At 38.4% G+C, this 12,584-nt stretch overlaps 1 protein-coding gene across 1 annotated transcript in view; it reads left to right on the top strand.

Moving 5' to 3' along the window:
- Nucleotides 1–12,320, top strand: part of LOC124712000 (serine protease inhibitor 3-like) — a 52,736-nt gene extending 40,416 nt beyond the window's left edge. The window contains exon 3 of the mRNA XM_047242286.1: nucleotides 11,810–12,320. Coding sequence (XP_047098242.1) covers nucleotides 11,810–11,844 — 35 coding nt within the window. The 3' untranslated portion in view covers nucleotides 11,845–12,320. The remainder of the gene's footprint in view (nucleotides 1–11,809) is intronic.
- Nucleotides 12,321–12,584: the final 264 nt, after the last annotated feature.

Here is a 12,584-nt window from a genome sequence, read left to right as displayed (position 1 = left end):
TTTTTACCCTCCACGCTGCCCTCCAACGCTAAATTTGTGATGCCTCGATGCCTCAGAACATGCCCTGCCAACCGATCCCTTCTTCTAGTCAAGTTGTGCCACAACTTCCTCTTCTCCCCAATTCTATTCAATACCCCCTCGTCAGTTATGTGATCTACCCATCTAATCTTCAGCATTCTTCTGTAGCACCACATTTCGAAAGCCTCTATTCTCTTCTTGTCCAAACTATCTATCGTCCATGTTTCACTTCCATACATGGCTACACTCCATACAAATACTTTCAGAAACGACTTTCTGACACTTAATTCTATACTCGATGTTAACAAATTTCTCTTCTTCAGAAACGCTTTCCTTGCCATTGCCAGTCTACATTTTATATCCTCTCTACTTCGACCATCATCACTTATTTTGCTCCCCAAATAGCAAAACTCCTTTACTACTTTAAGTGCCTCATTTCCTAATCTAATTCCCTCAGCATCACCCGACTTAATTCGACTACATTCCATTATCCTCGTTTTGCTTTTGTTAATGTTCATCTTATATCCTCCTTTCAAGACACTGTCCATTCCGTTCAACTGCTCTTCCAAGTCCTTTGCTGTCTCTGACAGAATTACAATGTCAATGGCGAACCTCAAAGTTTTTATTTCTTCTCCATGGATTTTAATTCCAACTCCGAACTTTTCTTTTGTTTCCTTTACTGCTTGCTCAATATACAGATTGAATAACATCGGGGATAGGTTACAACCCTGTCTCACTCCCTTCCCAACCATTGCTTCTCTTTCATGCCCCTCGACTCTTGTAACTGCCATCTGGTTTCTGTACAAATTGTAAATAGCCTTTCGCTTCCTGTATTTTACCCCTGCCATCTTCAGAATTTTAAAGACAGTATTCCAGTCAACATTGTCAAAAGCTTTTTCTGAGTCTACAGATGCTACAAACGTAGGTTTGCCTTTCCTTAATCTTTCTTCTAAGATAAGTCGTAGGGTCAGTATTGCCTCGCGTGTTCAAACATTTCTACTGAATCCAAACTGATCTTCCCCGAGGTCGGCTTCTACCAATTTTTCCATTCGTCTATAAAAAATTCGCGTTAGTATTTTGCAGCTGTGACTTGTTAAACTGATAGTTCGGTAATTTTCACATCTGTCAACACCTGCTTTCTTTGGGATGTAACCTCCCCACCGCAATTTTAAAAGAAAGAAAATAGACAATACTTAATAGAAATGGGGAGCCAAGTGTAACCTCCCTACAAAAATTTTAAAAGAAAAGGACGATACTAATTAGAAATGCTGATGGACATGGCTCTATGCGTAACCTGCCCACAATGAAATGTACTGACAATGGCAACAAAAATGTGAAATTCGCAATCTGACTCAAATATAAATTCCTCATGAAAAATTAAAGTCCATTCAGTGATAAGAAAATTTAATTAAACCGAAATATCGGTCTTTGGCCCTGTGTAAAACAATCAGAATTAAAGTCTTACCTCAGAATAAATGGATGTCACATATCTGCTCTTGTTGTTGCGCACCGCTTGGAGGAACTGCATTGCAAATAATAATATTCTCTCTTTTTTTTTGTGATTTTAGTGGAATTTTTCTTCAAAAGAAGTGGAATGAAATGGGAAGTGCAACGAAATCTTGAGTTCAATAAAAAATTAAATTTTTGAGAAAATGCTTTTGAAATAAAAAAAATTATTATTGGGAGACTTGTTGGAGAATAATTACAATAAATAAAATTTTCATTATCTAATGATTATATTAATTAACAGTATACCTTATTCCTCATCTTGACCAGTGTTGCCGACCGCCTACATCACACAACCGCACTGGGCTGCTACTACTGACCGACCGCTCTGCATGACGACTACAGACTGAGTTCTGCTCTCAACTAGACAGAGCTACAGACTCGCAACGACTGAACTGACAGACTCGCAACGACTGACTACCAACACACTGAGAACCGCTCGCAACACTCGCGCGGTCAAGCGCATACTCTCTGGTCACAGATGCTACAATGCCTCGCCATCGCTGCTGCGTTACATACGTGTTTCATAACCCTCCACTGGGGGGGCAAAAATTTGGCAGCGATGGTGAGTCATTTGGACTTGCCAAGCGCGGCAAAATTTTTCTTTAACTAACAAAATTCTACAACTTACAGAATATTTAAATGTTGTGCACACGCACTAAGTACAAAATATATCAGACAAAGACAAAATGTGAATACTAAACATAGTAGCAAATCAGAAAAAAAGTATGTACAAATTTTTTGACAGATAAAGTGCACAGGCACTGAAAAAATTCTTTAGCATATTCAGAACAAATAAACAGACTGGCAAAAAATATTATGTTGACAAGTGACATAAGTGTACTCGCATTGGAGTTCAGCGAATCGAAAAATGTATAACCTATGAACATAAATGATGTTACCAAAAAAAATTTTTTCTTTATGTGACAAGAATCAGGATAGGAAAGGGAAGGATTGCATCATGGTTGTAGCACTTTAGATTGCACACAGCTGCTCTGAAAGTCCATATCTTTCCACAGAAGTACAACACCAAGTGACACAACTTGAAGATCTTTTCCCATCAGAATTTATCAGTGTAGCAAAGACACTGAACTGTCGTAGTAATGTTCCATGTTTTCATTTTGGCAGTACATTAGGTACACCAAACAGTGGGACCATAATAACGTCTTCATTGCTCACGGTGGTGGACAGCATGTCGTGTCAACACCACACTCTTACAAGGCACACCAACGTAGAATTAGTGCAAAACCAAATATAGTGCTCCATGATCACTAGGATAAACAGGACAAATGGACATTGCAGTAATTCAGGGTAGTTAGCTCATAAGGTGAAGGACATCAAGTCACATAATATTGACAATTACAGACTTAATTAGTAGTTTGTGGCATTCATAGCCCAGTTATTGAACATTTCTGTACCAAGTATGTAGTATTACAGAAAAATGTTCATTAATTGTTGTACATAGAATCAGTAGCCTTCTTTTCCTGGTTACAAAGCATTATGAAATAATCGCATTCTTTTCAGTTACAGAGTATAATTAAGAATCAAGAAAAATGTTCATTGATTGTTTTACATAGAATCAGTAGCCTTCTTTTCCTGGTTACAAAGCATTATGAAATAATCGCATTCCTTTCAGTTACAGAGTATAATTAAGAATCATTAACCTTCTCCTAATTACAGTTAATTAATCATTTGTCATTCCAATAATAATCATTAGCCTTTTCCTAATTACAGTTAATTAATCATTTGTCGTTAATTAATCATTTGTCTAATTACAGTTAATTAATCATTTGTCTAATTACAGTTAATTAATCATTTGTCGTTAATTAATCATTTGTCTAATTACAGTTAATTAATTAATCATTTGTCATTTCAATACAGTAAGAATTATTAGCCTTAATTAATTACAAAGCATTATTAAACAGTCACATTCTTTTCTGGTTACAAAGTATCAACATTGGAAACAAGAGCTAATCAATGGCATAATTAATCACAATTCTTCAAGTGACAATTATTGGCACTCAGTGGCCAGCAAGTATTGAATAGAATCATCATTCAGTATTATTCAGGTTATTACGAAGTCATTATTAAAAATCAGTTAATTACAGTCAAATCATTAATAATCACAGGCATTATACGTAGTATCATTATAACAAACAGTGGCAGTTATTAGCTAGTGACAAAGCATTATTTTGAATATAGTCTCATTAAGAGGTCATTACTCAAGTGACATGCTATTCAGTGTTGATCAGTATTATTCAGAATTATCATAAACTAGTGACATTATGTGGGACTGGTAATACATTTTTTTGGTAGCAATGCATTGCGTTGGGATCGATAATTAATTGCTGAGGCATAATACTTTTTGCTTTTGACCTATTGCTGCAAATGAGGATAGGTAACGTCATTCGTCATGAGTCAGCTGTAGCAAGATTATGTAACAAGGCAGTACATGTGATCACATTTATAAATGATAAACACAAATGGGTAAAAAATATAAAAATGCAAGTACTAGAACAGGTATAATAAGTAACAGGTTTAGTAAGTGTCATGAAAAACTTCTCCTGGAAAAAAAAATACAAAAACGGATTATTGACCTGAAAGAAGAAACGCACACTATGCTGAAAAGTAGTGAACTTCGAATTAACAGGCAGTGAAGTGTGTATAAAATGTGTTCCATAGCTGTCCTTTCCAAAACTTTCAGTCATCCTACTATGCAATGTAACACCTGCTGTCAAAGCAAACTGCAACAAATACTTAAATAACTACGTAGCATAAATACATTACTTCAACATTATCCTCATCTGTAAAGAAAAAAAACTTCATTATCCATATCATCATAACCTCACCATTATCATCACCTGTAAAGAAAAACTTCATTATTCATAATACCATATCCTTCATCATTATTCATCAGTATTCATTATCATCTGCAAAAAATCACTTCATTACTCATTTCATAACTATTCCTTATCTCTAGCATATTTCATCACTAAAACTAAGATGTGTAGTTCAGTCTGACAGCCTGCATCAATCACCTTGTATTCTGAAAGAAAAAATTAGTTAAGACTGCTATTCTGTGATGAGTATAGTATAGTCTTGTTAATGCTTGTTAATCCTGATCCCTTTACTCTTCCTCATAAAGTTATTGCATCTCCTTTCGTTTATTCCGTAGGTGAAATTCCCATTTATGTTAAATTTATTTCTTAGAATCATCATTCCTTTCTGAAATTGATGAACAAAGATTAATGTCCTGCATTTAAATCATATACCCTCTAGATAATGACTGGTTTATGGTAACATAATTAACCCTACAGCATAACATGACAGAAAACGTAATATGTCCAAGACATTGACAGTGTTCGGATGCGAAAAAATGTACACAGAATAATACAATGCAGTAGCAAAAGGAAAAATGTAAAACAGTCACGATGTTGAGATATCATAGGGCAAAAAAAAAAAAAAAATGTCAAAGTCGACTGGTGTGTGTTATATCTTAATTATTTCACAGTGCATATAAACAAAACTGGAATACAATCGTACATAAAAAGACAAAATGTGACGTTCGTTGTGTTCAGCTTGTATGTAGTGTAGTTAATCGAGGCGAGAATTAAAGACTTTAATGGAGAGAGAATTTGATAAAATTAATACGTCATTACATAGAATTGCATAATTGTTCATAAAATACGTAAGTTCATTTGGAAAAATATGCACGGTCTGATGTGTAACGACAAGAAAAGCGACCTGCTAACCCTACCTTGCCGGGCACTTGCCAAGAAAAAATACGATAATCATCAGTAATTAGTCACGTGAAATAATTGCATTAGTAAATGGCATCATAGTGTGTTGAATCATACAGTGGTTTCACTCAATAAACGGTTTAATGTTTGAGATATGGTGATTGCCTTTCGATTTTCTGGTTCTCAAAGTTTCGACGTGTACAACATTGGGGTGAGGAATGCTGCGAATCCGATATGGACCTGCGTATAGAAGTTCAAATTTACTGCACTTACCTTTTAATTTGCTGGATAAATAGTGTGAACGTACTAGTATCTTCTGTCCAACGTGAAAGTCGCGGCGTGTACAAACCTGTTTTTGCTGTCTTCTCCGGCGCTCTGCGGCACGTTTGATGTTGTTCAGCGCAATGTCAATTATTTCGTGGTGTCGTAGGCGACGACTTTTGGGAAATTCTATTAATTCTTTAATTTTGTTCGGTGGTTCAACGTTTTTCAGTATAACAGACGGAGATAGCATAGTGGATTCATTTGGAATGGAATTAATTACATCTTGGAATGAGAGTATGTGTGTATCCCAATCAATATGTCTTTTGTGGCAGTATATTCTACACAGTTTACCAATTTCCTTCATTAATCTTTCACAGGGGTTCGAAGAAGCATGGTACTTGGATATATAAATCGGAGAAATGTTTCTGGCTCGTAACATGCGTGTCCATACGCTACTACGAAATTGAGATCCATTGTCAGAAATTACTTTCATTACATGCCCTACATGAAATAGAAAATGTTTTACAAATGCTTTCGAAACAGTTTTAGCAGTAGCTTTGCGTAATGGAGTGAAAGTAACAAATTTTGAAGTGAGCTCAACAGCGACAAAAATGTAGCAAAAACCTCTGTTAGTTCTGGGAATCGGACCAAAAATATCTACTGCGGCCATGTGTCTTAATTTAACAGGTATAATGGGATATAAAGGAGGAATATGTGAAATGGTGTCTGATTTAGCTTTCTGGCAAATTTTACAAGACGCTAAAACTCGTCGTATACGTTTCTCCATGTTGGCAAAATAACAGTTCTGTCTCAGTATAAGAAAACATTTTCTTGCTCCGTAATGTGCGTAACTTAAATGAGTGTACCAAATTAGTTTGTTAACCAGTTCGTCAGGAATGCATAATAACCAATTGTTGCTGTCAGGATGAGAGCGGCGAAACAGAATGTCATTGCGTACAGTGTAGTGGTTTCTAATCGTAACATTATTCTTATCTTGCCAAAGCTGTTTAATTTCTTTCCACACATTGTCTTTGTTTTGTTCTTGTGCTATGTCCTGTAATGACGATGAAATAAAGTTTTCAAATGCGACTTGCTGAATGTACATGACACTGAAATTTGTTTTGCAGAAGTTGGTTGCTACGTCTTGCTGATTGTTGCCGAGAGAACGCGATAGTGCGTCTGCTATAACATTTTGTGTACCGGGAATGTGAACTATTGTAAAATTAAATTCTTGTAAGTAAAGTTTCCATCTGCTTAATCTATCATGCGTGAATTTGGCCGAAAGTAAAAATTGTATCGCTCTGTGGTCTGTGTAAACGGTGGTATGTCTGCCATAAAGAAAGTGCCGAAATCTCATAAAAGCCCATACAACACATAATGTTTCAAGTTCTGTAACAGAATAGTTTCGTTCAGCAGGTGACAGAATACGGCTTGCAAATGCGATGTTTTTAATTACTGTAGAACCATCTTCTTCAATTTCCTGGAAAATGTGTACGCCTAAAGCGGTGTTGGAACTGTCGGTAGCAATGGAAAAATTTCTAGTAAGATCTGGGTGCGATAAGAGTGGAGCATTCAACAGAGCATTTTTCAAATAACATTCTCGTGAGCAAAATTCTGCGTGTCAAAAGTAATGTTTGCGTTACTGTAATATAAAACCTGAACTGTGTCTGGTGAAAATCTATCGTATGTGTTATTATTTACGGGAGAATGTTGTGGCATATCCACTATATGAACTGCTCTGTTATTTCTTACTGACGTATTACGCTATAGATGACACCTATTGTCTGTTTCATTCATCACAATATGTTGTTGCTGGTGTTGTTGCTGCTCATAAGATCGATTGTTATTAAATGTACGCTGAAAATTGTGCTCATCATTTTTTTTTACGTCTGTCATGATAGTAATTTCTACACGGCGCATTGCGATACGAGTTGAAATAGTGTGTTGTCTGTACGTAGTTGTTTCTTTGCTGCCATGCGTTACCATTTGTTGGAGCTGGGACTATACGTGCACGCGGCGAAACATTAAAGTTTGGTTGACCTTGCAGACTGCATTGTTGGTTAGATATGCTAAGCGGCTGACTTTCATGCTATTGTGGTGGAAAACGTCTATTGTTACAAAAATGTGGTTCCGATTGCTCAAAATTTTATACATACTGATGATTACGATTTTATCCGTTATTAAAATTACGGTGGTAGTTGTCATTACGGGAGTGCCTACTGAAAATTGTCACATTCGGTAAAATATTTGTCATATCGGGTTTTCATTACTCGTTTCTTAATACTAGATAGAGCAATAGTTAAAGAGCAGTTTTGATAGATATAAAGGATAGTAGAAGAGAAGGCAGCAGTGCAGAAAACTAAAGATGAAACAGCACTACTACAGCTCGGGGCCCTATGCTCGCTACGGCACATATTCATTAAAGCGTAATGAATCCCCTGAGGTCAATTACGCACTGCAAATCAATTTTAGCTTTTGCGTTGCAGGAAATGGCGGTAAAATTCCAAAGGCAAATTGTTGTATCCGTGCTAATTCAAATTTCCTCATTACAGGCAATGCTGATGAAAATGCAATAGCAAATTGTCGCATCTGGTTCAAAGCTAGTTTCTGCATTACAGGTAATAGCGTTGAAAGTACAAAGGTAAATTGTCGTATACAGTGCAAAGCGTGTACCTGTACGCTGTCATTATTAAATTCCTTAGATTTTCTTACAAATGCAAATTGCTCGAAATCTACGTTCTCGTCACTTAGTTTGATAATACGTTCAGGTTTGTGTGAAAGTCTGTTTGTCTGTGTGATTTCGGATTTCAAGTTGCGTAGCTTTTCAGATTTTAAGTCGCGTGGCTTTTCGGATTTTAAGTCGCGTAGTCTCTGTAAATTGTTCACATTATACACGCTGCGTGAGTCAGACAAATGCTCGCAACGTGGCGGATTCTGTGACGTATTGGTGACTGAAATAGTTTTCAACTCTGTTACTGTAACACTTTTGTCGATTTGGTTGATCTGTCGTGCAAATTTCTCGCCAGCTTCCGTATTCGGAGTGTGTGAAACTTCCACTGACTCTAAATTAATTTCGTCGCGAATCTGTACTTCGTTTTTAGGGCATCGTTTATTGACTGCATTAATTTCGTGTATCAGTGTTGCGTTTGCTGAACATTGTTCAGTGACTGCATTAATGTTGTCTTTATGTGATTCTGTTGTGCCTACACGTGTGATATTTAATTCTTGTGCAACAGTGCCAACTTCTTTATTACTGTTTTTAGCACAAGCCTCAGTATCCTCACGTAATTGTTCTTTAACGTCCTGGCATTGCACGGTAATAGCTGTATTCTCTTCACTAACTTGTCTGCTCCGTTCGTTAAGGTTGTCTTGTTTTTCGTTCGTCAGTTTGAAACTTTCATTAATTGTTTCGCTAGGTTGTTTGTAATGGTTGTCGACACTTTCATTTAGTTGTTTGAAATAATTAATCATCATTTCCTTCTGCTGTTTGAAATCTTCAATAAGTTCGTTCCTAAACTGTAGCATTATTGCCCTAAATTGATCCAAAGTAACATTACCTACTTTATTCTCAGTACTGTTTGATGGTGTATCTGAAATTGTCTTGTTTTGCGTGACCATTTGGTCATTCTGTAATTTACAAAAACGTTTCTCACTCGAGTCCGTCGTATTTTCGGTACACTGACCACTTTCATTAGACAAATTTGTCTGTTCGTCACGAGAATTTTTCAAACCGGGTGTGTTAGGCTGGGCAGCGCTCATTACAATATAGCGTTCTGCGTCATCAATTGTCGTCAAATTAACAGACGAGACAATTGAGTTCGTTTGTTCATTATGAGGGTAAAAGTCATCACTAGTGGTTGGAATGCACTGATTGTTAGTGAACGCAGGATTGTCACAATTACTATCGGTCACGCTGTTTAAGTCGGTAATTTCGTTCATAATACCTCGCGATACACTATTCACAGTCTTTCGCGGCATTTTTGCAATAGTCACAATTATTCACAAAACAAATGAGCACAATGCAAAAGCAACACACAAATACAACAGAGCAACAAATTGTCGTTGACCTGTAGAAAGAAAGTCACAAGTTAATAAAAGCGTAGCGCCAAATCCTAATTATACTTAAGCAAATAAGAGCAGATATCTGACTGTCGCTCAAAAGACTCTCAACGAAATACGATCCTGGACTGGGTGTCGCCAAGTGTAACCTCCCCACCGCAATTTTAAAAGAAAGAAAATAGACAATACTTAATAGAAATGGGGAGCCAAGTGTAACCTCCCTACAAAAATTTTAAAAGAAAAGGACGATACTAATTAGAAATGCTGATGGACATGGCTCTATGCGTAACCTGCCCACAATGAAATGTACTGACAATGGCAACAAAAATGTGAAATTCGCAATCTGACTCAAATATAAATTCCTCATGAAAAATTAAAGTCCATTCAGTGATAAGAAAATTTAATTAAACCGAAATATCGGTCTTTGGCCCTGTGTAAAACAATCAGAATTAAAGTCTTACCTCAGAATAAATGGATGTCACATATCTGCTCTTGTTGTTGCGCACCGCTTGGAGGAACTGCATTGCAAATAATAATATTCTCTCTTTTTTTTGTGATTTTAGTGGAATTTTTCTTCAAAAGAAGTGGAATGAAATGGGAAGTGCAACGAAATCTTGAGTTCAATAAAAAATTAAATTTTTGAGAAAATGCTTTTGAAATAAAAAAAATTATTATTGGGAGACTTGTTGGAGAATAATTACAATAAATAAAATTTTCATTATCTAATGATTATATTAATTAACAGTATACCTTATTCCTCATCTTGACCAGTGTTGCCGACCGCCTACATCACACAACCGCACTGGGCTGCTACTACTGACCGACCGCTCTGCATGACGACTACAGACTGAGTTCTGCTCTCAACTAGACAGAGCTACAGACTCGCAACGACTGAACTGACAGACTCGCAACGACTGACTACCAACACACTGAGAACCGCTCGCAACACTCGCGCGGTCAAGCGCATACTCTCTGGTCACAGATGCTACAATGCCTCGCCATCGCTGCTGCGTTACATACGTGTTTCAGGGATTGGAATTATTATATTCTTCTGGAAATCTGAGGGTATTTCGCCTGTCTCATACATCTTACTCACTAGATGGTAGAGTTTTGTCATGACTGGCTCTCCCAAGGCCGTCAGTAGTTCTAATGGAATGTTGTCTACTCCGGGGGCCTTGTTTCGACTCAGGCTTTCAGTGCTCTGTCAAACTCTTCGCGCAGTATCGTATCTCCTATATCATCTTCATCTACATCCTCTTCCACTTCCATAATATTGTCCTCAAGTACATCGCCCTTGTATAGACCCTCTATATACTCCTTCCACCTGGGTGGTTTCATGATTTTGGAAGGCACAATGGATCAAGACGATGTCCACCCGTTTTCCCCATCACGATGGCATCTACCAGCAGGACCATGCAACATGCCACACAGCTCACAGTGTACATACGTAGTCTGAAGAGCACGGGAATGAGTTTACTGTACTTCACTGGCCACCAGTCTCCCCGGACTTAAATCCAATCGAGAATCTGTGGGGCCATTTGGATCGGGGCACGGCTGTACATCCCTGACGGCGCCTTCCAGAACATCACTGACTCTCTTTCTGAACGTCTCTCTGTGGCGCTGCAAAAGGTGATTATTCAGTCTTTTGACAAGTGGTCACGTTAAAGTGTACAGACAGTGTAAGTCTTCTGTCAGTAAAACACAGTTTTTGTTTCCCCTTCCCCAAAACATTTTCTATGTGGCGATTTCAATTAAAATTGTACGTAACTGTAATATTTAGGTACCTACCTGAAGCTGGCCGCGGTGGCCGTGCGGTTCTAGGCGCTTCAGTCCGGAACCGCGTGACTGCTACGGTCGCAAGTTCGAATCCTGCCTCGGGGATGATGACCTCAGATGTTAAGTCCCACAGTGCTCAAGAGCCATTTGAACTTACCTGAAACCGACAACCTTTATATTTCTTGATTTTTAGTAGCAGCTGATTTAAACAGAATTTGTTTTAGTACTAGCGTGGAGAAACTTACACCTTTAATTGGTCACGGCGAATTACCACTTTTTGCAGATTGTTTTGTAATTGTTTTTTATCTAATTTTACTAGACAGTAAACGATAGCGTCATCTTGTTATAAATATTTCAGATTATTGTTAAGGCTTTTGGCAAGTTTTATCGACTGTTTATAAACTGTTATAATGCTGGGTAAAACTCTATTTTTTCTCCTGTTTCAGATGATACAAGAAACAACGACAGCGGCGCACGATAGAGTGACGTAACGAACCACCACAGAGATGATTCTGCGAGAGCTCGGCCGGGAGGGATTACTGGAAAATAAAATCCGGGACAGACCCGGAGTGCCCACTCGTTTCAAAAAACGCGGCAGGGGAGACGTCGGCGGACGCAAATAGGAGGAGACGGCGCGACTGCCCTTCGGGCGTGGCCTCCGCCGGGCGGGGAGCAACAAGCCGTTCCCAGGCCTGCGTCACTTCCGGTTGCCACCACCCGGCGTAGGACACGGGCGCGGGGCAGCCGCGCCGTACGCTTTTATTTGTGTTTGCCGACCTCGCCTGTGCTGTGCTTTCTGGACCGAGCGCGGAACACCGGATCTCTCCCGGATTTTATTTTCCAGTAATCGATTCGCACCACTGATGTACTCTTCGTATCGACCGCACAGCACTGTAATGTTTTTCTGTTGGTCTGAAGTGTCTCACAAGTAAAGATTGTCTGATGGGAAAAAATCTTGACATGAAGTTTACGTAATTACACCGTTACCTTCAACTCCTTCCTCAAGAAACATATGATGTTCAAAATGGTTCAAGTGGCTCTGAGCACTATGGGACTTAACTTCTGAGGTCATCAGTCCCCTGGAACTACTTAAACCTAACTAACCTAAGGACATCACACACATCCATGCCCGAGGCAGAATTCGAACCTGCGACCGTAGCGGTCGCGCGGTTCCAGACTGTAGTGCCTAGAACCGCTCGGCCACTCCGGCCGGCCAAACAT

This window comes from Schistocerca piceifrons, chromosome 8, assembly GCF_021461385.2.
Source record: "Schistocerca piceifrons isolate TAMUIC-IGC-003096 chromosome 8, iqSchPice1.1, whole genome shotgun sequence".
In the NCBI taxonomy this organism is placed as follows: Eukaryota; Metazoa; Arthropoda; class Insecta; order Orthoptera; family Acrididae; genus Schistocerca; species Schistocerca piceifrons.
This window is presented reverse-complemented; position numbering and strand designations above follow the sequence as displayed.